The sequence below is a fragment of the Nicotiana tomentosiformis genome, chromosome 11 (genome assembly GCF_000390325.3).
Source record: "Nicotiana tomentosiformis chromosome 11, ASM39032v3, whole genome shotgun sequence".
NCBI lineage: Eukaryota > Viridiplantae > Streptophyta > Magnoliopsida > Solanales > Solanaceae > Nicotiana > Nicotiana tomentosiformis.
The window spans coordinates 114,721,568-114,743,960 of record NC_090822.1 but is presented as its reverse complement, the minus strand read 5'-3'; the positions used below and the strand labels follow the sequence as shown (position 1 = coordinate 114,743,960).

Sequence of the window (22,393 nt, the reverse complement as noted above, 5' to 3'; positions counted from 1 at the left end):
AAAATTATTGCTCGCTAGTCAAAGATAGTATAATTTAATTATCGTCTCCACTGGGATTGGATTTAAATAATGTTCTAGTAATTTCTGGCTTAATTGCTATTCAGGATGATCAACACTTGAGTTAGAGTGATTACTACTACAATTAACTACTAAATTAAGACCACTATTAATTAGACCCGATCATAAAGAATGAGAGATGAACTAAAACGGTTTATAAACAATATGAGAAATAAGGGCCATGACGTGATAGATGTAAGATAGTTATTCGGTATTTTACTTTGTTTAAATTTACTTCTAATGTTCTAATGATTCTCACGATTCACTCGATAATTAGCTTAAAATATAAGGTCAAGATTCCTCTCTCGATTAAATCCGAACTCTACAAAATAAACTAATATAAAGCACTGTGAAGATATGCAAGAACACATTAATGAGCTAGTCTTTAGGAAAACGTCTCTCGAATATTCTCCTAACTTGGTTTAATCAACAATTCAAAAAGATCTCTTGATTACTTAGAAGAATCACTAAATTAAACCAAACCAAATAATGCAAAATTAATCACCAAAATATTCCTCTTTCAATTAAATAAACTGGTAAAAAAAATCGCATTCAATTCAAAGCACCATAAACGAATTCATGCAATTAAATTAGAGTTAAATCTACAAACAACACTCAAAACACCATATCCTTCAAAACCCTAGGGAAGAACTACTCCATAGTGTAGAAGTTATTCATCACATGAGTATTGGAAGAACAAGAAGACATTACAATTCCCAAAATCAAACTAACTTCCGTATTGAATGAATTGGATCAAGTATTTTGCGTTCTCGTTGCCTCCTTTCTTCTTCTCTCCCAAACGTTGCTCTAAAATTCCCAGATACCCTCTTTTTAGACGGGCTAGGCTTCATATAGGTCAAAAGGAGGCGCCTCTGAAATTACAAAAATAGGCTTGGAAAAGTTTCCGGAACTGGACGTGCGCGGCCGCGCACCTGGAGGTGTGATCACGCATATGGCCGCGCACCTCTGGCAGTGTACTACCTTACTTGCGCGCTGGAGGGGTTTCATGCGCGGTCGCGCATCTGGGTAAGCCTCCTGCTCATCTCTCCGTTTCTCCCGTTAAGTGCACTATTGTCCGTTGATCCCCGAACACGATCCCAACTTAATCCTTAGGCTTTTAATCATACTTCAAAGCTCCACAATAGCTCGAATTAGATCCACAACCACTTCATAACTCAGAATTGCTCCTACAAGGCACAAAACACACACTTAGTGCAAAACAATACCATTTAAAGCTCAAACACTAGTAAAGTGCAGTGAATTAGAGTGCAACTAGTGACCAAAATATGCAATTATAGCCTACCATCAACGCCCCACACTTAAACTATTGCTCGTCCTCGAGCAATCAAACCACACTTCACATAAAATACGACATTTTTCAACAACTCTCATGACCCATCACACAAAGACTCTTTAAAACAAACTAAGTACAATATCGTAACATCTTAACCTCAAGATTTGACCCAAAAGTACCACACATTATTTATAACCCGCTCACTTACTCCAACACAGAGGTCGACGATATTACCTTTTCTTTATGAATCAAGTGCCCTCACACAACAATGGAGAGTAGTTCCACATACAATAAAATTTAAGAACAATTAGGAACTCAAGATAGAAAGAATTCACTCTCTTAGAAACAACATTCATATGCCACAAAAGATGAACCATGGGCTTGCCCGTAGTGTACTACTCTACTAATTAAGCTCATTCAGTCAAAAATCAAGTAGGACTTTAACTGGTTGTAATGTAGGCTGTGGGACGGGTAGGATACATTGAGATATAAGAGTGACTACACCTCCCTAAGCACTTTTAATACAAACACTTTTACAATTCAACATCCCACACTTATGTCAAACCATAACTCCACCTTCACATATTTATACTTAAACTCCCATTTCTTTAAGCACAAATACATTAAGACTTACCGCTATCAAGGATATTTTCCATAATCATACAATTATTTCTTCTTCTTTTTTCCTTTTTCAATTCAAGTGGATCTTACTTTTTTTTTTCCCAAAACATTGCACCTTTCTCCTATTTTATTAGTTTCACTCAAAAGTCAAACCAACACCCCCACTTTAACTTTTACAAAGTTCATAAAATATTCAAGTGCTCACGAGAGGTAAAAAGTTTCAATAGATGGTTAATTCAAATAATTGGGTAGGGATTGTAATGTAGTAGCCAAAAGAATAAGATTACGGCCTCAAAAGGAGGTTAACTAAGATACATAACAATTAGGTGGGTAAATATATATTTGGCTTAACAAAAAAATATCTATATCACTTCCAAGACTGAATAAAACTACTATTTTGCTTTGCAAACACACAGGGCAAGTTCTAGACATCAAATGCAATGCACAGAATAACACAAACCGCACACACACACATGGCACATAACTCACTCTGGATTGGACTGTCAAGGCACTCTAGTCAAAGCAGTTAAGCAGAGATAAGATCATACAATTTAAGGTACTTATACAAGAGTCAAAAACTGAGCCTAAGCGTCACAGCTAAAGCACTCACTATTCTCAAGGCATAATAGAGTCAAGAGATATTGCCTTCAATTCAAATCATAGCACAAGGTTTTCTACTACTCTACAAAATAAAAACTAACTACACCCGGTTCAAAGAAAACCCTTGAAAAAGAACAACGGCACAAAGAAAAACCAAAGGGGAATTAATACACGACCTACAAAAGAATTTTTTTTTGTCTTTTTCTTTCTACTTTAATCCCTCAAGAAACCTGTCGACTAATATCCATCGTCGGGAAAAGTCAACACTTTAAACAAAATCAATTATTTTCTATCTCTAACTACTACAACTAACCAAAATAAAACTACAACTACCAAAAAGAAAACTCATATACATACATACGAATATCCCTCAGCCCACACTTTAAATGGTGGCATGTCCCCATGACACACAATTAAAAAGCATAAGGTAAAGAAAACTTCCCTGAATTTTCTTCTTTTCCGAGAACTTATGAACTCCAACCCTAATTCTGAATTCATTCCTCGTTTTCGCTCCTTGGGACTTTTTGTGGAGCTCAATAAGCCCAATTCTTCTGAGGATACCTGCAAGACCCGCTCTTTTCTTTCTTTCTTATCCTCATCTTGAGCAGTGAATTGCTCGTTCATGATGATCATTAACTTGTTTCTGCATTCTTTCACATTATCAATCCATACATATTCCTGTAAATCCCCAAAAATAAAATCCACATGATCAAGGTTAGAATAAGAAAACAAAGAAGAAAGGTCAAGTGAATATTCCTGTGGTATGTCCAAGACCATTTGTTTATCATTCTCTTCTACTAAAGGTTGCAAATGTGGAAAGGTGGATGGGGGTTTGAACTCTTCTTCCGTTGCTTCACACTCAACCACAACATTATTTTCAATCATCTCAGTTGAATCAGAATCCTCTTGAACAGTGGAAAGCTCTCTTTATGGATGCTCTTCCTCTTGAGTGGGCTCGCTCTCACAAGGTATCTCCTCCATATATTTACCATCACAACGCAATGAGTTTTCTGAAAGTATACTTACTACTTGACTCATTCGCGTTGTTAGGTTCTTAATAGCTTCATAATTTTTCATAAACCTTTCTTCAACACTATTCATGAACATATGAATAAGCGCTTCTAAACTACCATTCTCCTATTTAGGTGGTTGTCTCACTTTGCTTTCATTCCAGTCATAATAAGGGTATTCATCCCAACCAGAGTCAGAATGGTACCCATATGAATCCCCCATACCTGTACGAACTAGAAACGGAGTGAGACCGCTCAAAATACGAATGATAGGAAGAATACATACCTGCTTGACAGTCAACCCATAAATGATTTCTACCGCATTTAAAACACATCGCGGACAGCTGATAATGTTTAGCTGCTAACTCTTCAACCGATATATATTAAATGTTATATAGTATAGTATAATATATACTATACTATACTATATATACATCTTATTTATAGTATATAAGATGTATATATAGCTTATTATATATTATACACTTAGTAACAATAAAGTAAACAATAGTAGCAATTATAGAAGAAAATTAGAGAGAGATTGTGATAGATTGATGATTTTATAAGAAAAAATGAAAGAATGATGGGGTATTTATAGTTGAAAATAGGAAAAAGTGTAATTATAAAAAGTTTGGTATTAAAACAAAGTTGGGGGGGTTAAATGGCTATTTTATAAATAGCCAACGGCTATTTTTGATAGCCCAACGGCTATATTGTTTTTAAAAAAAAATTTAAAAAAAATGAAAAAAAAGCCGTTGGGCCCGTTTGGCCCGTTAAGGGATCGGGCCGGTCCCGGGCTCTGGCAGGCTAAACGGTCCCGGGCCTGACGGGCTCAAATCATAGGACCGGCCCACGAGATCGGCCCAGGCCCACTAAAATCGGGCCAAACGGTCCTGGCCCGTTTAGCCCGTTTGGCCCGCGGTCCCGGGCCTGGACTGGCCCACTTGCCACCCTTACTTGCAGGTAACGGCCAAGGAATGACGCAACTATTAGGCCTGAAAGCACGCATTGCACTCTTTTTCCCTTGAACCGATTTTGTCCCAAATGAGTTTTCCGGCCAGGTCTTTAACGAGGCAACAGTAGATCGTGCTAACTTAGAATTGAAGACCGACTATGAACCGGAGTCAAGGTTCGCATCAACAGTATCTAAGCCCTCTCTAAGATCGGCATCGAATATTGGGGGCTATCACCCTCGGGTAATGATTTTAGCAAGGAAGGAAACTTCATGCTCAAACAAGTCTGGACTTGGTGGATAAGATTTGTTGTAAGGTCCAAACGGTCAAATAAACTGTGTCCACATAGACCACTTAAACCATAACATGAAGCTTGTACATATTTTCAATCTTGTATGTTGCACATTAATAAAAAAAAGTTTCTACCTTGCATATACATATTTTGTCTCTTAAAAACTACTATATTTTGTTTCTTAAGGGCATCGGGCCCAAGGGACACCTCTGTCCGAATCAAAGAGATCACCCTGCTCGGGGACTATCGTCATGGTAAGCCCGGATAGCTCGGGCTATGAAGCCCGGGGGCACAAAACCTATTAGGCAGTGCCCGAACTTCAAAGGCTACGGCCATCCCTATTCGGGGACTGTTGTCCCGGGCAAGCCCGGATGGCTCGGGGTAATAAGATCATTGGGCAACACCCGAACTTAAAAGGCTACGGTCATCCTAGAACAGCTCGGAGACGTCTGATATCATTAACTAAAACATAAGGCCTTCAAAATTTCTAAACCGGTTCAAGGGCTACCCTCGGGGTATGCCAAATTCTTGTCCTCAACCTCGAGCCTGTTAACATATTCAAGCTCGGCCGATAAATCGAACCCCCGGGCATGAACTTCCTCGAGAGCCTCCCTTTGGGACTGCCACCTCACATATTTGATAATAATTTTGTGTTGTGTTTTGTACTTGTCAAATTTTGGCGTTGTTGTCGGGGAACGAACCTGGGTCACCCGCGTGACAGGCGGGAATACTCAACACTATACTACAATGACACAAAATTATTGCTCGCTAGTCAAAGATAGTATAATTTAATTATCGTCTCCACAAGGATTGGATTTAAATAATGTTCTAGTAATTTCTGGCTTAATTGCTATTCAGGATGATCAACACTTGAGTTAGAGTGATTACTACTACAATTAACTACTAAATTAAGACTACTATTAATTAGACCCGATCATAAAGAATTAGTGATGAACTAAAACGGTTTGTAAACAATATGAGAAATAAGGGCCATGACGTGATAGATGTAAGATAGTTATTCGGGATTTTACTTTGTTTAAATTTACTTCTAATGTTCTAATAATTCTCAAGATTCACTTGATAATTAGCTTAAAATATAAGGTCAAGATTCCTCTCTCGATTAAATCCGAACTCTACAAAATAAACTAATATAAAGCACTGTGAAGATATGCAAGAACACATTAATGAGCTAGTCTTTAGGAAAACGTCTCTTGAATATTCTCCTAACTTAGTTTAATCAACAATTCAAAAAGCTCTCTTGATTACTTAGAAGAATCACTAAATTAAACCAAACCAAATAATGCAAAATTAATCACCAAAATATTCCTCTTTCGATTAAATAAACTGGTAAAAAAAATCGCATTCAATTCAAAGCACCATAAACGAATTCATGCAATTAAACTAGAGTTAAATCTACAAACAACATTCAAAATACCATATCCTTCAAAACCCTAGGGAAGAACTACTCCATATTGAAGAAGTTATTCATCACATGAGTATTGGAAGAACAAGAAGACATTACAATTCCCAAAATCAAACTAACTTCCATATTGAATGAATTGGATCAAGTATTTTACGTTCTCGTTGCCTCCTTTCTTCTTCTCTCCCAAAAGTTGCTCTAAAATTCCCAGATACCCTCTTTTTAGACGGGCTAGGCTTCATATAGGTCAAAAGGAGGCGCCTCTGAAATTACAAAAATAGGCTTGGAAAAGTTTTCGGAACTGGACGTGCGCGGCCGCGCACCTGGAGGTGTGATCACGCATATGGCCGCGCACCTCTGGCAGTGTACTACCTTACTTGCGCGCTGGAGGGGTTTCATGCGCGGTCGCGCATCTGGGTAAGCCTCCTGCTCATCTCTCCGTTTCTCCCGTTAAGTGCACTATTGTCCGTTGATCCCCGAACACGATCCCAACTTAATCCTTAGGCTTTTAATCATACTTCAAAGCTCCACAATAGCTCGAATTAGATCCACAACCACTTCATAACTCAGAATTGCTCCTACAAGGCACAAAACACACACTTAGTGCAAAACAATACCATTTAAAGCTCAAACACTAGTAAAGTGCAGTGAATTAGAGTGCAACTAGTGACCAAAATATGCAATTATAGCCTACCATCAACGCCCCACACTTAAACTATTGCTCGTCCTCGAGCAATCAAACTATACTTCACATAATATGACATTTTTCAACAACTCTCATGACCCATCACACAAAGACTCTTTAAAACAAACTAAGTACAATATCGTAACATCTTAACCTCAAGATTTGACTCAAAAGCACCACACATTATTTATAACCCGCTCACTTACTCTAACACAGAGGTCGACGACATTACCTTTTCTTTATGAATCAAGTGCCCTCACACAACAATGGAGAGTAGTTCAACACACAATAAAATTTAAGAACAATTAGGAACTCAAGATAGAAAGAATTCACTCTCTTAGAAACAACATTCATATGCCACAATAGATGAACCATGGGCTTGCCCGTAGTGTACTACTCTACTAATTAAGCTCATTCAGTCAATAATCAAGTAGGACTTTAACTAGTTGCAATGTAGGCTGTGGGACGGGTAGGATACATTTAGATATAAGAGTGACTATACCTCCCTAAGCACTTTTAATACAAACACTTTTACAATTCAAAATCCCACACTTATGTCAAACCATAACTCCACCTTCACATATTTATACTTAAACTCCCATTTCTTTAAGCACAAATACATTAAGACTTACCGCTATCAAGGATATTTTCCACAATCATACAATTATTTCTTCTTCTTTTTTTCTTTTTCAATTCAAGTAGATCTTACTTTTTTTTTTCCCAAAACATTGCACCTTTCTCCTATTTTATTAGTTTCACTCAAAAGCCAAACCAACACCCCCACTTTAACTTTTATAAAGTTCATAAAATATTCAAATGCTCACGAGAGGTAAAAGGTTTCAATAGATGGTTAATTCAAATAATTGGGTAGGGATTGAAATGTAGTAGCCCAAAGAATAAGATTGCGGCCTCAAAAGGAGGTTAACTAAGATACATAACAATTAGGTGGGTAAATATATATTTGGCTCAACAAAAAAATACCTATATCACTTCCAAGACTGAATAAAACTACTATTTTGCTTTGCAAACACACAGGGCAAGTTCTAGACATCAAATGCAATGCACAGAATAACACAAACCGCACACACACACATGGCACATAACTCAATCTGGATTGGACTGTCAAGGCACTCTAGTCAAAGCAGTTAAGCAGAGATAAGATCATACAATTTAAGGTACTTATACAAGAGTCAAAAACTGAGCCTAAGCGTCACAACTAAAGCACTCACTATTCTCAAGGCATAATAGAGTCAAGAGATATTGCCTTCAATTCAAATTATAGCACAAGGTTTTCTACTACTCTACAAAATAAAAACTAACTACACTCGGTTCAAAGAAAACCCTTGAAAAAGAACAACGGCACGAAGAAAAACCAAAGGGGAATTAATACACGACCTACAAAAGAAATTTTTTTTGTCTTTTTCTTTCGACTTTAATCCCTCAAGAAACCTGTCGACTAATATCCATCGTCGGGAAAAGTCAACACTTTAAACAAAATCAATTATTTTCTATCTCTAACTACTACAACTAACCAAAATAAAACTACAACTACCAAAAAGAAAACTCATATACATACATACGAATATCCCTCAGCCCACACTTTAAATGGTGGCATGTTCCCATGACACACAATTAAAAAGTATAAGGTAAAGAAAACTTCCCTGAATTTTCTTCTTTTCCGAGAACTTATGAACTCCAACCCTAATTCTGAATTCATTCCTCGTTTTCACTCCTTGGGACTTTTTGTGGAGCTCAATAAGCCCAATTCTTCTGAGGATACCTGCAAGACCCGCTCTTTTCTTTCTTTCTTATCCTCATCTTGAGCAGTGAATTGCTCGTTCATGATGATCATTAACTTGTTTCTGCATTCTTTCACATTATCAATCCATACATATTCCTGTAAATCCCCAAAAATAAAATCCACATGATCAAGGTTAGAATAAGAAAACAAAGAAGAAAGGTCAAGTGAATATTCCTGTGGTATGTCCAAGACCATTTGTTTATCATTCTCTTCTACTAAAGGTTGCAAATGTGGAAAGGTGGGTGGGGGTTTGAACTCTTCTTCCGTTGCTTCACACTCAACCACAACCTTATTTTCAATCATCTCAGTTGAATCAGAGTCCTCTTGAACAGTGGAAAGCTCTCTTTGTGGATGCTCTTCCTCTTGAGTAGGCTCGCTCTCACAAGGTATCTCCTCCATATATTTACCATCACAACGCAATAAGTTTTCTGAAAGTATACTTACTACTTGACTCATTCGCGTTGTTAGGTTCTTAATAGCTTCATAATTTTTCATAAACCTTTCTTCAACACTATTCATGAACATATGAATAAGCGCTTCTAAACTACCATTCTCCTATTTAGGTGGTTGTCTCACTTTGCTTTCATTCCAGCCATAATAAGGGTATTCATCCCAACCAGAGTCAGAATGGTACCCATATGAATCCCCATACCTGTACGAACTAGAAACGGAGTGAGACCGCTCAAAATACAAACGATAGGAAGAATACATACCTGCTTGACAGTCAATCATAGATGATTTCTACCGTATTTAAAACACATCGCAGACCACTGATAATGTCCAGCTGCTAACTCTTCAACCGTTTTCTTAGGCTAGTTGTACTCCATCTCTACAATATTAAGAGTTCAAAATCTACAATATCTTCTCCAACTTGTTAGGCACTGTGAGCACCTAATTTTTGGCTATATTTGAATTTTTATCACCTTCTACTATGTAAATATTTTTAGAATTTAATATATATTTTTTAGCTTTGTTACACTTATATATATAGACAAATTATTAATAATTTAAAAGGTCAATTATTACTATTAGTATTATTTTTATTATTATTTTTATCTTTATTTTTAAATAAAATGAATTAAAAACCGAAAATAAATAAAAATTAATTATTATTTTTTTAAAAAAACAAATTTCGGATGGGAATTTAAAAAAATAGGAAAAGTAGAAATATAAAATTAAAAAGTAAAAGTAAAAGTAGGTAAAAATTGTTTAATAAAAAAATTAAAAGAAAGTATAAAATTAAAAAAACTAAAAGTAAAAGAATGTGGAAATTTAAAAAATGAAAAGTAAAATAAAGTTGGAATTAAAAAATAAAAGTAAGGGTATCTGATTTTTTTTTAAAAAAAAGTAAAAGTAAGTGGGAAATAAAAAAAGAAAAGTAAAATAAGTGGGAAATAAAAAAATAAAAGTAAAAAGTGGGATTTTAAATATATTAAAAGTAAAAAAAAAAAGTGAGAAATTATAAAATAAAAGTAAAGGAAAATGGAATTTTTTTTTTTTTTAAAAAAAGAAAAATAGGAAGTGGAAATTCTTTTTAATTAAAAGTAAATAAATAAATAAAAAATAAAAAATAAAAATCTGAAAATTCCGAAAATTTTTTTCTATAAATAGAAGAGAAATATGATGAAAAAGAGAGAGAGAGAGAGAGAGAGAGAGAGAGAGAGAGAGAGAGAGAAGGGAAAAAATAGGGAGGAAGGAATTGAGAAAAATTTATTTTTCTTCTTCTAGGATAAGGAAATTTCTACTCGTATCATTCTTTCTTCGGCTTTCTTTTGAAAAATTAGCAGCTTCACCACTCCAAAACCACCAGCCCTTGACCACTTTTGAGCCATCATTAACCCTCCCCCCCCACCCCCCCAAAAAAAAGCTCCAAAAATAGCCACTAAATCGTCAGATTTGCAAGGTCGATTGAGGTTGCAAGTTGAGATTTGCCGCTCGAGTTTTCCGTGGTCGGTCTAGTTGAGAGTTATCCGATCATTGAGTGGTTGTAATTTAAATCCACAATCATCAATACAAAGGTTCACTTCTCTTTCTATTTTATTTTTTTTTCATTAATGTTTTGGGTCACTCTGTTTTAATTTAACTTTGAGTATGATATGATCGAGTTCGCATCTGAGTGTGCTAAGATTAATTTGTTCTCATGTTGAATATTTGTTAAGATTAATTCATTGTCCTTTTTAGTAGTTCATATGGTTAATTTTATTGATGAATATGTATTAATTCGTTACTTTTCTTGTTTATTCAATGAAGTAATGGCTTTCCATTTTAGCATGCTTTAGTTTCATTTTGATCTCCTATCTTAGTGACTAAATTGGTCCTGCCTGTATCTATCTTTTTCTGCCATAAATTTAGTCTAATTTTAAATATTGGTTAGCAGTAAAATAATTATAAGAGATTAGGTTGGGCCATGATTGGTGTAAGACTTTAATTGGACTTCCCTAGCGTATTTATGGGCTAATTGTTGCACATGACCAAAAACAAATAAACATTTATAAGCTAGCCAACTTTTTCCATAATTAATTTACTTCATTTCCTCCATAACAATATACATACCTCATGACCTTACAATAATGTCAAAATTAGTAATTGAATAATATTCGAACACCGTAGCTTGATTTAGGCGTGATTAATAATAAATCATCGTGAGTGTGGGTACGGTTCCTGTGGCATAGTCATGATATGTAAACCCCAATTCAAGTGCGCGTTTCACGCGACTTGACTATAACTTTAAATAATAATAAAAATAAACATGTTGTAAATCGCGGGTGCGTTTCATGTGGTGCGGTTTGCAATGTGTACCAAAACGACAAGTGTGAGATATCGCGACTTGTTCAAATAAATTTCATAAATATTAAAAAGCGTTAAAAGACAAAAATGCACAATAGGTTTAAAACATGTAATAAATAAGATAATTACACCAAATATTAATTGTTAAGCGACCGTGCTAAAACCACAGAATTCGGGAGTGTCTCACACCTTCTCCCAGATTAATAGAATTCCTTACCCGGTCTTCTGTGTTCGTGGACCAAAAAGAAGAGTCAAATTTCCTCGATTTGGGATTCTAAAATAAATCGGTGACTTGGGACACCATAAATTATTCCAAGTGGAGACTCTGAATAAATAAATAATCCCATTTCGAATAATGTCACTTAAATTGAAAAAACTCCCTATCCCCTATCCCCTCGGGAAAAAGGAGGTGTGACAACTCTGGCGACTCTGCTGGGGAATAAGAACCCAGAATCTCTGGTTCAGGGTTCAGAATTCGAGCTTAGAATAGCTGTTATACTTGGCTTTTATTTATTGTCTGATTTTTACGTGTTTGAGCCTAATGTGCTAAATGCCGCTATTTACCGCTTTGATATTGCTTGAACTATATATAAACTGTTACGAAACCCTATTCTCTCTGAGTCTTCTAAATCTTTTGGGAAGTGTGCGCTTCGCGTGGCTTCTTTTCTGTTAGAGTCATACTCTAATTTTAGAACGAGGTTCGGACAAGTTGCAAAGCCGGTGAAGCTTCTGTATTCCCGGTACGCTGCCCCCCATCGGCTCGAGTTGTCTGCTCGGGTAAGCCAGGTCTAGAACAACACACCTAGGATCTAAACCTAGAATAACATAGCCTCATGCCGGATCCCTAGTAGGAACGTTTATTTGCATCACGTGCATTTGACTTTGGGGACTCAACATAGGGGTTGGGTCCGTCTAGGACAGGTGTACCCAATATATTGAACCATCTTGATGCATTTTACGTGCTACTTGTGCATATGTTTGTTTCAGCTTGCATGTTGACCGGCTTCTAGAATAGAGAAAGGGAACCAAGAAAAAACAAAGAGTGAGGTAGGAGAAAAAAAACAATTTTACCCGATTTTGAAAATCCAGGTATTTGAAAAATACTGAAACTCTGGAAAAAAAAAGTTATTTTCAAAATAAGTCGTGTTTTCCTATTGCTCCAAAACCTACCGAACTACGCGGGTCTGATTCTCACCGGATGTGAGATACGTAGGCAACCCCTATCAGGTCCGACCACATTTTTTCAAAACTAACCAAAATAAGAACCTTTTGAAACATGATCATCACCCGGGGTTGTTCTTGTCAAAATAGCCTTAAAACATTCTCCTAGAGCGTTGGAAGGCTGTTTTCACAAGAATAGCCACAATGTAAACCCAAGTCAGTTTTTTTTCCTATAACCAACCTCAATTGGCAGAAACAACCCTAAAAACTTTCCTCAAGTGCTGAAAGGGCCGTATTTGCAAAAAAAAAAAAATTGTTACGAAATTTACTGATTTGGATTTTTAAAATTAACCACTTTGTGTTTTTGAAAAATGTGTCGGTTTTGATTTTTGTCCTCAATTTGTGTGCAGAAGGAGCACCGTTGAGAATGTACCTTTTCTGGTCGTAGATGAGATTCCACTGGGACTCCACATATGGTGGAATGACCTGGGGGAGGTCAGCAAGCTTTACGTGACAAAGGCTTTAGGTGGGCTCACCGGGCTTCTGAAAATTAAACCAAGGGTTGATATAATTGAAGCTTTGATACCGTTTTGGGACCCGACGCACAATGTTTTCCACTTCTCTGATTTTGAGTTGACCCCTTTGCTAGAAGAGATGGCAGGTTATGTTGGTCTTGATGGGAATCTCAGGCACCGATATCCAGTAGCACCAAGACCTATAACTCCTCATAAGTTTTGGACCTTCTAAGCATTAGCCGGCAGGTTAAAGATGGAAATTTGGCCAAAGAATTTTGCACATTCCACTTCTTATACAGACGGTATGGGGATCCCCGAGGATTTGAGGCTCCGGACAATGGTTTGAGTCATCAGGGAAATAAAAACAAATGGGAAGCACGCAGAGGTTTAGCCTTCGTAGTTGCCTTTTTAGGCACTCTGATATGCCTAAGGAGTGACAGATATATAGAGCTAGGACTTGCAGGAATGGCCGACTTTATGGTCAAAAAGGCCAACAGCACTCTTATACCGATGATTCTCGCATAAATCTATCGAGCTTTAACCGCCTGTCGAGCTGGGACAAAGTTCTTTGAGGGTTGCAACTTACTTTTGCAAATGTGGCTGGTGGAACATCTTTGCCATCGTTCGAGATACATGAACTACGGTCTGACCGGACTCGATTGCATTGAAGAATACGGAAACCGGGTAAATGGTCATGAGTTACCGAAAGGTACTGAGGCTTGGTTCGCGTATTTGGGTTTTCTGACCGCAAATCGAATTGAGTGGACTTTCAGTTGGCTTACGGTCAATGAGGTTATTTACATGTCTGCAAGAGTGTGCTTTCTTTTATTGATGGGACTTCGGAGTATTCATCCATATGCTCCGCATCGAGTCCTACGCCAATTGGGAAGATACCAAACAGTCCCTTATGATGAAGATTTGAGTCCACAGGTTATTGAACTATGCCCAAAAGCCACATTCCCAGAAGAAAAGGTTCGCCAAATTTGGCACCAATGTAGGTTTCTGGAGCCACAGACTCAAGCACGAGATTGTTCCTTGGGTGAAGTAGAATCTAACTACACATCCTGGTATGGTAAGAGAGTTCGAGTCGATCAAGAGACAGAACAGCCCGCCAAAAGACCCCATGTCCAACAATTCACCGATGGAGCGCGAGAACAGTGGGTTTGGTTAGCTAAAGAAAAGGAATATCGGACCACCATAAGCAAACTAGAGGATCAAATCAAAAACCTCAAATTTAACAGTAGTTTGCAGGCTGCCGAGGATGAAGGAGAAAAGAAAAGGTTGGCCCGAGAAAATGAAGCCCTCCGAGATCAGATTCAGAAAATGAAAATAGTTGTTGAAAACCTGGTAAAAAGCGAAAAAAATGAAAGACTCATAGGCAATCTGAGGCGGAAAGTTCATGATTATGGGTTTGATTTGACAAAGGCCGAGGGCAAAATTGGCGCATAATGCAGAAGAACGGGCAAGGTGTGTTCAGCATTTAAAGCAAAAGTATAGAGGGGTCGCGATCTTAATGGAAAAGCTGACTAATCTCGAAAATAAAATGGTCCAACAAACAAAGGATTTCAAAGCTGAAAGAGAGCATTGCTATACATTGATTTCCCGATTGGAAGAAGTCATACACAATTGCAAGACCAAAATCATACGGCCACACAAGTGTTGGAGGCCCGGTCTCAGCAAATTGGACGCTTGCTCCAAGAAAAGGGCGTCATTAGAATGAGGATTAAAGAAATCGCAGATTACGTCGCAATGAAATGCCATGAATGCGAAGATATGACCAGGTCCATGTTCTTTACTTCTATGATGACTTTTGTCCGTCATGTGATGGATAATTTAGAGTACCTTCAAGAAGAGATTGCACGCAGGCCCACGTCGAGACCGATTGATGTACCACGGGGCCCCGGAGTAGTATCAGAGGCTCTTATATATTTCTGATTTTTTTAATATTATTTTTGGCTTTGAGTCTGTATTTTACCTTTTCGAGTCTGTTTTTTTTTGTTTTGAGTATGTATGTTTAATCATCAGTATTTCCAAAATCTTTGTAATAGAAAAACCCAAAAAGATTTTATTTAATGAAATATTGAAAAAAACCAAAAACCAAAATTTTCTTTTCTTTTATTCTGCAATTATTTCCTGAACTACGTAATGATCTGATTCATGCGGCGTCATGATACGTAGGCAATCCCCATCGGATTCGCTCGTAGCTATAGACAATCTGAGTGAAAAATAAAGAAAAAGAGAGAAAAAGAAGGAAAATTGAGTGAACAAGAAAGAAAAAAAAGTGAAAAATAAAAGAGCAAAAACAGCAATAAGGGAAGGAAAAAGAAATAAGGATTCGAAATTTGAGAAAAGAGATAGTAAAGCTGGGATAAAACATACAGTCGTTGCAAAGACATTTATAAATATTTAATTATTTAAGTGCATTGCATCCCCAATATGCGATTCCTTATCTGTTAAATATCTCAAACTAACCATGTTGTTGTGTGAGCAAATACAAAGGTCCTGTTTAGGTGGTTGATTTTGTGGTAATCTGGCTTCCCATCCTTACTTCACGAGATCGAAAGGTAGTGTTCCTATGGCCTCTGAAAGTCATCTACCAATTATTGAGCCTGAGGATAGTCCTGTATCGGCTATTCCACAGTCAGAGTCCGCAGCCACTGAGGAAAATAGGAGGCTGCGCATCCGCATGTTAGAAATGTGGGACGCTTGGTCTAACGGCAAAGAACCGCCTAGTATAATCCCCAGATTTCCTGATCTGCTTCCCAGGACGAGTGGAATGTCTAATGTCCCCATCCACATAACAAACCCATTCATCCCTTTTGGGTACCCCACTATATCGGCCAATTTCATCGGTATGCCTTCTGAGGTTTGCCCTCAGGCACCATTTTCAGGGGTACCTTCTACATTATTCACCGCACCACCAGTCTCTACTACGGCACAACCAACAGTTCCCAGGCTATGCTTCGAGCCTTCAGCTTTCACTTTTCAAGTCCCGCAATTTCAGCTAGACAACGCTCATGTTACCCCAAACTCTTACCCTCAACACCCGCAATTTGAGTCTCCTATGGAATAGGAAAGAGCTATGAGAAAACCCCGAGCAAGAAGAGATGGTTCGAAAGATAAAAAGCCTCGAAAAAGGTCTGAAGAACATGCAAGGCCTGAGTGGCCAAAAGAGTGTCTCCTACTCCGATCTGTGTATGTTTCCTCATGTTCATTTGCCCGCCAATTTTAAAACGCCAAAATTCGAAAAGTACGATGGGCACGGAGACCCAATCGCTCATTTGAAAAGATATTGCAATCAGCTGAGAGGGGCAGGTGGAAAAGAAGAACTTTTGATGGCCTATTTCGGGGAGAGCTTGACGGGAATTACGTCAGAATGGTACATAGATCAGGACATCTCCCATTGGCATATATGGGATGACTTGGCCCGAGATTTTGTCAGGCAATTTCAATACAATATTGATATAGCTCCAGATAGGAATTCTCTGACCAATTTCAAGAAGAAAATCGCGTAAAGCTTCTGTGAATATGCTATCAAGTGGCATGAGCAAGCATCCAGAGTGAAACCGCCTATGGATGAGGCAGAAATGGTTAATGTTTTCTTGCAGGCCCAAGAGGCCTATTACTTTCAGAACATGATGTCTGCAATGGGAAAACCTTTTGCAGAGGCCATAAAAATCGGAGAAATGGTAGAAAATGGCTTGAAAACTGGTCGAATCATAAGTCAATCTGCTTTGAGAACCACCTCCCAAGCCATCCAGAACGGCTCGGGAGGTTTAGCAAATCGGAAGAAGAGGGAAGAAGGAGCCATGATGACTTCAGGTTTGAGAGGCCCCCATCGATCCCGCGATCATTCTTACCTGCCTTCCAGAACCCCACAACACTACTACCCGCATCAAGATGCAGCATATGCCATGGCACCGCCTCCCTATGTGGTGGTGAATGTCCCACCTTATACACGGCCACAACAACACTACAACCAAAACCGAGCTCCAACTCCCAGAAATAACCATCCTTACCAAGCTCCATATAACCCCTGTCCCCCACAAAACAATTACCAACATAATACACGCCCTCGTGAGCATCCTAGGAGAAACGACTTCACCCCTATTGGTGAGTCCTACTCTAGCCTATTTCCAAAATTAGTCCAGATGGGTCTATTGCAACTTGTGCCTCCAAACCGGCAAAATCCGAAATCTCCATCATACCGTCCCAGTACTAGGTGTGCCTATCATTCGGGGGCAGAGGGTCGTGATACGGAGGATTGTTGGACTCTCAAGAGAGCCGTTGAGAATTTGATAGAACAAAAACGAGTGGTGCTGAGGGACGAGGAAGTCCCCAATGTGACTAACAATCCATTACCGACTCACAACAACGGGCCGGTCATTGGAATGATTTTTGATGATAAAGAGTTTTATCCAGCTTTGAAAGCTATCATGGCCATTGTCGATTCAGAGGCAAGACCTAAAGCGGCGGTGAAACAAGCCAAAAATGAGAAGAAAATCTCTCTAACTCCTCAAGTTGCAGAAACAAATACTGGGGCAGCACCTGCTAAGGATGCAATTCTCTATATTCCTAGAGCCCCAAGTAAAGAATAACTCATATTGAACACTCCCAAAAGATTTGAGCAGAGCAAAGTCACGCTAAATGTGCCAAAGTTGTATGTGCCAAAAGGAAATTATGTGGCGCGGGGGCCGGTAATTTCACCAAGGCTGAATGAGCCCGTGCTTATTAGCCGCGCACCACACAGCCCTATGAGAGACCCCACTGCAGTCCCCTGGAATTATAGCAAAACAGTGGTTACTTACAAGGGGAAAGAGATTATTGGAGAGGTGAACGAAATGAACCAACCTAGGAAGTACCACAACCCAGAAGAGCAAAAGATGTTAAAACTGAGCAAGGATAAACGGTTTCTGCCTAAGAAGCCTGTGAGTTCTGAGGAAGCAGAAGAGTTTTTCTGAAAAATGAAAACTTTGGAATATGCAATAATTGACCAGCTCAGGAAGACTCCTTCCCAGGTTTCACTTTTATCTTTTTTTATTAGCTCAAATGAACATCAGAAGGTACTCCTGAAAACATTGAACGAGGCATATGTCCCGGTTGAAACTTCAGTTGAACAACTGGAAAGAATGGCTGAACAATTCTTTGAAGTTAATAGTATTTCCTTCAGCCGCAATGATTTTCCCCAAGAGGGAGCCGCCCACAACAAAGCCCTTCACTTTACTGTCAAATGGTCAAATGTGAAGGTTATTATATGAAGAGAGTCATGCTAGATGGTGGGTCTAGGGTCGACATTTGCCCTCTCTTAATGCTCCAGAGGATGAAAATTAGAACAGAAAGAATCCGACCAAACAATGTATGTGTGCGCGCTTTTGATGGTGTCAAACGAGACACAATAGGGGAAATTGATTTGATTTTGAACATTGGCCCTATGGATTTCGAAGTAACTTTCCAGGTTCTAGACATGGATACTTCATATAATTTTCTCCTAGGAAGACCATGGATTCACGTTGCAGGAGCTGTGCCCTTCACTCTTCATCAAATGGTCAAATTTGAACATGAAAACCAAGAAATTGTTATCCACGAGGAGGATGAACAGTCCATTTACAGGGACCCTTCAGTCCCATGTCTCGAAGCTAGAGAAGGAAGTGAGCACATTGTCTACCAAGCCTTCGAAATTGTGATCGTTGATCAATACAAAGAAGTGGCCCCATTCCCTCAACCTTGCTTATCTAATGCCTCGGTCATGGTCGCCACTGAAATGATTAAACATGGGTATAAGCCCGGAAAGGGGCTTGGGGTATATCTACAAGGCATCATAGAGCCCGTTACATCAATCGCCAATGAGAAGTTCTTCGGCGTAGGTTTCCGAGCTACAGAGGCCGATAGAAAATGGGCTGATGAGCGCAAGAAAAATGGGTGGGTCCTTCCTCAGCCCGTTCCGCATCTCGCCAAGTCATTTATTGATCCCAAATATGTAGAAGAAGAAGAAGAAGAATCCTTCACGGCTGAAGAGATTGAGGATATTTGTGAAGCCATGAAACGAATGATGTATGAGTCCCAATGGTCCAGCCGGGGGAAGGAACGAGCACTGCTGAGGTGTTATACATGGGGCCAAATGCCAAGCTTCAAAATTGGAAAGCTACCCCATTCCCTATCAAGCGGGAATCCCGGTAGTCCAGTCTTGCCATCGTTTCTACATTACGAGTTATTTCAGGGTGTAACTTGAATGTTTTTATTTTATTGTCTTTTGATTTCGATGTAAACCCTCTTATCTTCAATTTAATGAAATAAAATCAATATTTCATCATCAATGGATGTTTCCTTTTTCTTTATTCTAATTTTGCTATTTTTCTTATCTTTTCCTTTTCAGTTCTAATAATGCAGACTTAAATAACATGACATACTTGCAGACTTCATGCCCAGATCCTAAAATATTGTCTAACTGTGAAATAATGAATCAAGATCCAGAATATGATAAAGATGAGGCTTTTAGGGAAATAAATCGAGAATTGGAACAATTTGAGAATAAGCCTAAGCCAAACTTAAATAAAACCGAGCCAGTTAATTTGGGCAGTCCATAAGAGGTCCAAGAAACCATGATAAGCATTCACGCCGATGAAAGAACTAGGGATGCATTGATTCAACTTTTGTTTGAATTCAAGGATGTGTTTGCATGGTCCTATGATGATATGCCAGGTTTGAGGATTGATTTGGTAGTACATAAATTGCCAACTTATCCCGGTTACCCACCCATACAACAAAAGCAAAGAAAGTTCAAAATGGAAATCAGTTATAAGATCAAGAAGAAGTCACCAAACAATTAAAAGCTGGTGTGATTCGGGTGGTCCGATACACCTCGTGGTTGGCTAATGTGGTCCCAGTGCCGAAGAAAGATGGTAAAACCCGAGTGTGTGTTGATTATCAGGATTTGAACAAAGCAAGTCCCAAGGACAACTTTCCACTGCCAAACATTCATATTATTGTTGACAACTGTGCCAAACATGAGATACAGTCTTTCATGGATTGTCATGCTGGGTGAGGAGGACGCAGAAAAGACGGCTTTCACCATGCCGTGGGGCACTTATTATTACAGAGTCATGCCATTCGCTTTGAAAAATGCCGGGGCAACTTACATGAGAGCCATGACTGCCATCTTCCATGACATGATGCACCGGGAAATAAAGGTGTATGTAGATTATGTGATCATTAAATCCAGAACACAAGAAGGCCATGTGCGAGATCTGAGAAAGTTCTTTGAGCATCTGCGCAGGTATGATTTGAAATTGAATCCAGCCAAATGTACATTCGGAGTTCCATCTAGGAAACTTCTGGGTTTATAGTCAGCCGGAGGGGTATTGAGTTAGATCCGACAAAGATAAAGTCTATTCGGGATTTGCCACCTCCGAGAACCAAGAAAGAGGTCATGAGTTTGCTAGGGAGATTGAATTACCTCAGAAGGTTCATTGCTCAGCTTACTACCACGTGTGAGCCCATATTTAAGTTGCTGAAGAAAGATGCAGCGATCAAATGGACAAATGAATGTCAAGAGGCTTTTGATAAGATCAAAGAATATCTGTCAAATTCGCCAGTATTGGTTCCACCCGAGCCAGGAAGACCTTTGTTCTTGTATCTGACAGTCTTGGAAAATTCCTTTGGCTGTGTCCTGGGGAAACATGATGTGACCGGGAAGAGAGAGAAGGCCATATACTACTTGAGCAAGAAGTTTACCATTTATGAAGCCAAGTATACTTTGTTGGAAAGAACTTGTTGTGCCCTAACTTGGGTCGCCCAGAAGCTCAGACATTATCTTTTGGCCTACACCACATATCTCATAACTAGAATGGATCCTCTGAAGTACATAGTCCAGAAACCAATGCCCATGGGAAGGTTAGCAAAATGGCAAATCCTGCTCACTGAGTTCGATATTGTCTATGTCACCCGTACAACGATGAAAGCTCAAGCCTTGGCGGATGGTCTAGCTGAGAACCCGGTAGATGATGAATACCAACCCCTAAGTACTTACTTTCCGGATGAGAAAGTAAATTCAATTGAAGTAATTCCAGAAGATACCAATGCTTGGAAAATGTTCTTTGGTGGAGCTGTAAATGCAAAAGGTGTCGGGATTGGGATAATTTTGGTTTCGCCCATCGGTCAGCACTATCCGGCCACAGCCCGGCTTTGGTTCTTCTGTACCAACAACACTGCTGAGTATGAAGCCTGCATTATGGGCATGAATATGGCAGTTGATCTGGATGTGGAAGAATTGTTAATCATGGGAGATTCAGATTTGATCATTCGGCAAGCCCAAGGTGAATGGGAAACTCGAGATATCAAGCTTATCCCATATAGGCAACATGTGGAAGATCTTAGAAAACGATTCAAGTCCGTCGAGTTCAGGTATATTCCTCGATTCCACAACGAGTTAGCTGATGCATTAGCTACTTTGGCCTTAATGCTGCCGTATCCGGGCAATGTCCATATTGACCCGCTGGAAATCCAAATTCGAAAGAGGCATGGTTATTGTAATACAATTGAAATAGAACTAGATGTTAAGCCATGGTATCATGATATCAAAAGGTTTATGAAAATAAAGAAATATCCCGAGTAGGCTAGTGGAGACCAAAAGAGAACCATTAGAAAGCTTGCCAGCGGTTTCTTCTTGAGCGGAGAAATCTTGTACAAAAGAACTCCAGATCTGAATCTCTTGAGGTGTGTAGATGCCTTAGAAGCTGAAAAGATCATGAACGAAGTGCATTCGGGGGTATGCAGACCTCACATGAACGGATATGTCCTTGCAAAGAAAATCCTTCGGGCAGGTTATTACTGGATGACCATGGAAAAAGATTGCTTCAGTTTTGTCCGAAAGTGTCATCAGTGTCAGATACACGGTGACCGGATTCATGCACCGCCTACAGAGTTACATCCTATGTCCGAACCTTGGTCGTTCGTTTCCTGGGGTATAGATGTCATTGGGCCAATCGAGCCGAAAGCTTCAAATGGGCACAGATTCATCTTGGTTGCCATTGATTATTTCACAAAGTGGGTTAAAGCAGTCACTTTCAAAGCCGTCACCAAGAAAGCGGTGGTGGACTTCGTGCATTCCAACATTATTTGTCGTTTTAGTATTCCTAAAACTATCATTACAAACAATGCTGCAAATCTGAACAGCCACTTGATGAGGGAGGTATGCGAAC

The 22,393-nt window shown here is 38.9% G+C and overlaps 1 protein-coding gene across 1 annotated transcript; it reads left to right on the top strand.

The window, feature by feature from the left end:
- Positions 1 to 17,950: 17,950 nt before the first annotated feature.
- On the top strand, positions 17,951 to 21,807 carry LOC138902053 (uncharacterized). The gene is made up of 5 exons (XM_070189865.1): positions 17,951 to 18,147; positions 18,241 to 18,353; positions 18,443 to 19,247; positions 20,212 to 20,469; positions 20,544 to 21,807. Exons 1-5 carry the CDS (start codon positions 17,951 to 17,953, stop codon positions 21,805 to 21,807), a joined length of 2,637 nt encoding a protein of 878 aa, XP_070045966.1.
- Positions 21,808 to 22,393: the final 586 nt, after the last annotated feature.